Source organism: Sesamum indicum, unplaced genomic scaffold (genome assembly GCF_000512975.1).
Source record: "Sesamum indicum cultivar Zhongzhi No. 13 unplaced genomic scaffold, S_indicum_v1.0 scaffold00205, whole genome shotgun sequence".
Lineage (NCBI taxonomy): Eukaryota > Viridiplantae > Streptophyta > Magnoliopsida > Lamiales > Pedaliaceae > Sesamum > Sesamum indicum.
In genome coordinates this window covers 112,625-116,359 of record NW_011628099.1, presented here as the reverse complement: position 1 = coordinate 116,359, position 3,735 = coordinate 112,625, and the positions used below count along the sequence as shown (strand labels likewise).

The window sequence follows — 3,735 nt, the reverse complement described above, 5'->3', positions numbered from 1 at the left end:
TAAACTCCGTGTTGTCGTACTGCAGTTGTGCCATGTGTACCATTCTCCTTGCATGGGCAGTGGTAACAACCCGGCCTCCTGGATCCCAACATTAAATTCTTCTGTTGCTATCCTTATATCACCTGATATTCCGCAAACCTCATTTAGATCACGGGCAGCATTGAAGTCCCCTCCCACCAGCCATGGGTCATTTGAGCACTGCGGTGCCAATGTCCCCAATGTCATAGGGTCCGTCTATCAATCACCTCGGAGGCACCATAGGCAATAGTAATAATAAAAGATTCATGAAGTGCTTTAATAGTAATACGATATTGAATAAATTGTTCTCCCAGATCAAGAATATGAACATCCAATAAATTATCATCCCAAGCAATCCAGATACTATTTCCAACAGAGGCATAATCTACAAACCATTTCCATTGAGGTAACAGAAACGATTGAATATGCATGACATTACTAATACGAACTCTAGTTTCAAGAATGCCCAAGAAGTGTAACCTGTACTCAGAGACGAGGTCCTTTAATGCGAGCTGATGGTCTCGTTTGTTCAGCCCACGGACATTCCACACTGCTAGATTCAACATGGATCACGTCCAGTGGGGTTGCATGTGTTAGGACCCCTAGGTGGCTCATCTGTGTCATCAAGGTAGTGTAAAGCATCAAAGGCATTATATAAAACCACTGCCTTACCCCTATCGTTGTGTTTGTCGGCATTGTGTTCCTTATGCTTTTCATCCTCGGCTTTTCTCGGAGCTCCAACTCCTGTACTATCAATATTCGAAGCCTTCCTATTCTTTTCAGTGGCTGGTGGTGGTTGGGAAATATTCTTTTCAGTGGCTGGTGGTGGTTGGGAAACATTAACTTTCGGTATATACACAGCTACCGGAGTTTTAGTGGGTTTGAGGGGTTTGTTCAATTCACAATCTTTTGTCATATGACCGATCGTGATGCAGCTCGTACATTTTGGGGGGAGCCATTCGTATTCGACATCAATTTTACACGGTGTTTCCCCTCCATCCTCATTTGGTGTCATGATTATAATATGTTTTCTTAGCGTCTGTGTAACGTCTAGCATCACGCATACACGAGCAAAATCCAGTCTCGTGCATGCCCTCGTTATCGCATCTGGGTAGAGGGGTTTACCCACTACACTTGCAACAGTACTCAATCCTTCCATTGTCCAGTATTCCATAGGAAGGTGTCGAAGTTTAATCCAGATAGGTATTTGTGTATGCTTCAATTTCCTCATAGCCATGCCCGGTTCCCACTTCTGTAGTACTATTGGTTGCCCTTGGAATAGCCATGGACCCCCTTCTATCACCTCCTCCATATCAATGACAGTTTTAAATTGAAAGAAGAAAAAGCCATTAGTTGTCGCTGTTACCTCACGCAGAGCGGGCCATACCGACTGAGCGTATTCCTTCAAATGATGGAAAATATCCGACAACCGTAGTTTTCCAACGTTTGGATCCATCCCGTACTGTGTCCAAGGATGGTCGGACAACAATTTCCCCATTTTGAACCGTTTGTGCGATGAAAGATAACGTTTTACGAGACAACTTATTAAACGCATGGGCAATTTTATCTTCATCAATCGCATTAGGACTACTATGTAGTGGTATGTTCCCAACAAATAATCCAGTCGGAATAGGGCTAGATTGCTTAGGAAAAATTCTGCAATTTTTCACACCATTGATGACATCACATCTGACAACATCAGGGCTTACATCATGGATGACATCATCAGGGCTGACTTCATTGATGACGTCATCTGTGTATTCAACCAAGTCAGCTGCTGCGTCATCCATCTCCATGTGCACGTCAGCTACTGCGTCATCCACCGGAAGTACAAGCGTCGTCGCCGGAGGACTGCTCCCCATCGTCGGAATCTAATTTTTCTCCGGCAAAAAGCACGACCTAGCGATTTCAGTGTTCATCTCCTTCTCCTCCGTCTGTTTTTCGGCCATATAGTGGTGATGTCCAGGCATAAGACATCTTCTAGGTTTGGGACGGCGAACCGGCACCGCCGTTGCGCGATTCAATTCACAGCCCCCAAATTTTTCTTCCCATCGACGTTTGAGTTCATTGAGTGCTGTTATGGACGAGGTATCACCATCTAAAACCCTGTAAGCAAGTCCCAAAAACTCATTAAAGTTAAATCCAGAAAGCTTGGATTCCGCATTAATGGCGTCGCCCATGGTGGCGTCGTCAAACCCTATCTTTGGATCATTAGTTTCAACGCGCAAGGTAACGTCTTTTCCACATGGTTGTGTTCCTCCCATCCCCCTGAAACCTTGGCTGCCATTAGAGTCGGGAAAGTTACCGTCAAACGCCGAAGAATCGCGTGTCTCATCGTCTTCCAAGGTTGTAGCAAACCCTAGAAATTGCGGCTCTGAAGTAGCCGTTTTTCCAAGCCTAAGGTTCCTCCTTTCCCATGTGAAATTAACGCTGATGTCGCCCCCTTCGTCTGATCACATTCTTTCGCTTGAAAAACGCCGTTGGTCGGCGCAATGCGATTGTCTTCATCTTCCAAAACCAGATTTTCAGGAAACCCTATGTTTGGCGGCGCGAGGGAAATCATCTCATCCATGGCGAGGTTTGATTCTGTTTCAATTCCTGTGTATTCCTCAACATCTGCAGCAATGAGCCCTTCATCTTCTTCCTCCAAACCGACGCTATTCATCAGCAACATCTCAAAACCCGCCGGCGACCGTTCATATTCTAAGCAAATATGTGCATATTTTTCCAATCTACCTTCACGACTGCCCTTCCCATGACAGTTTTCCTCAGCCCCGATGTCTTCCTCGTCGGTCGGATCTCCTCCACCATCACCGGCCGTGTGTGATGTATGTGTGTGTGTCTTTTGTGGTGTGTTAGTGTGTGTAGGAGAGAGAATTTTTAGAGAGAGAATTTTTGTGGTCCATTTTTTATTACCTGTAATTCATGGAGGGGAAGACTGTATAATTTGGAAAACCAATACTATGCAACCAACCACACATGATCTCTACATACTCTTTGCTCCACCAGGACCGAAAGTAGGCTGGTCTTCACTACTTATGGGATCACTTAAGATCCCACGTCATTCATTTATTTCATTTTTTTGGGTAAATGTAATTTTCATTAAAAAAAAAGAGGTACAAGTACAACAATCAAGTGGTGACTCCCCCAACAGACCAAGGGATACGCCAAAGTCTATAGGGTGCACATGTACTAATAGAACTGGAAAGATTAATACTAATTATCCTCTGTCTAACGTCTTCTATGATGCAAGTAGCTAATACAATTTCCGGCCGATGGGTGTGCTCAAACCGTCTCAAGTTCCTCTATCGCCATATATGGTATATGCATGCACCAAGTAATGCTCGATAAGCAACATTAACTAATGCTTCCCTCTCCACTTCCTCGATGCCCATTCCACGTCTCTTGTCCACTCACGATTGGGCCAAGCAAATCGAATATGTTGTCGTATAGCTGCAAGGCATCCTCTGCTAAATCGACATCGGAAGAACATGTGAGTGTGTGTCTCCGTGGTACCCTCGTCATAGAGAATACATCCCCCTAGATGAGTCATCCATGGTTTATCAATTGTCGGTAGCTTCTCCTGAATTGCTAACCAAAGAATGAAGTTATGTCGGGGAATCTTCAAAGAACCCGAAAGTAGTGAAGACCATCCTACTTTCGGTCCAGGTGGACAGAAAAGTCTGTATAGGGATTGTGTAGTGGGTCGTCCCTCTG

The 3,735-nt window shown here is 44.7% G+C and overlaps 1 protein-coding gene across 1 annotated transcript; it reads right to left on the bottom strand.

Moving 5' to 3' along the window:
- Window positions 1-577: 577 nt before the first annotated feature.
- LOC105179777 lies at window positions 578-1,255 on the bottom strand. The gene has a single exon (XM_011103413.1). It carries the CDS (start codon window positions 1,253-1,255, stop codon window positions 578-580), a length of 678 nt encoding a protein of 225 aa, XP_011101715.1.
- Window positions 1,256-3,735: the final 2,480 nt, after the last annotated feature.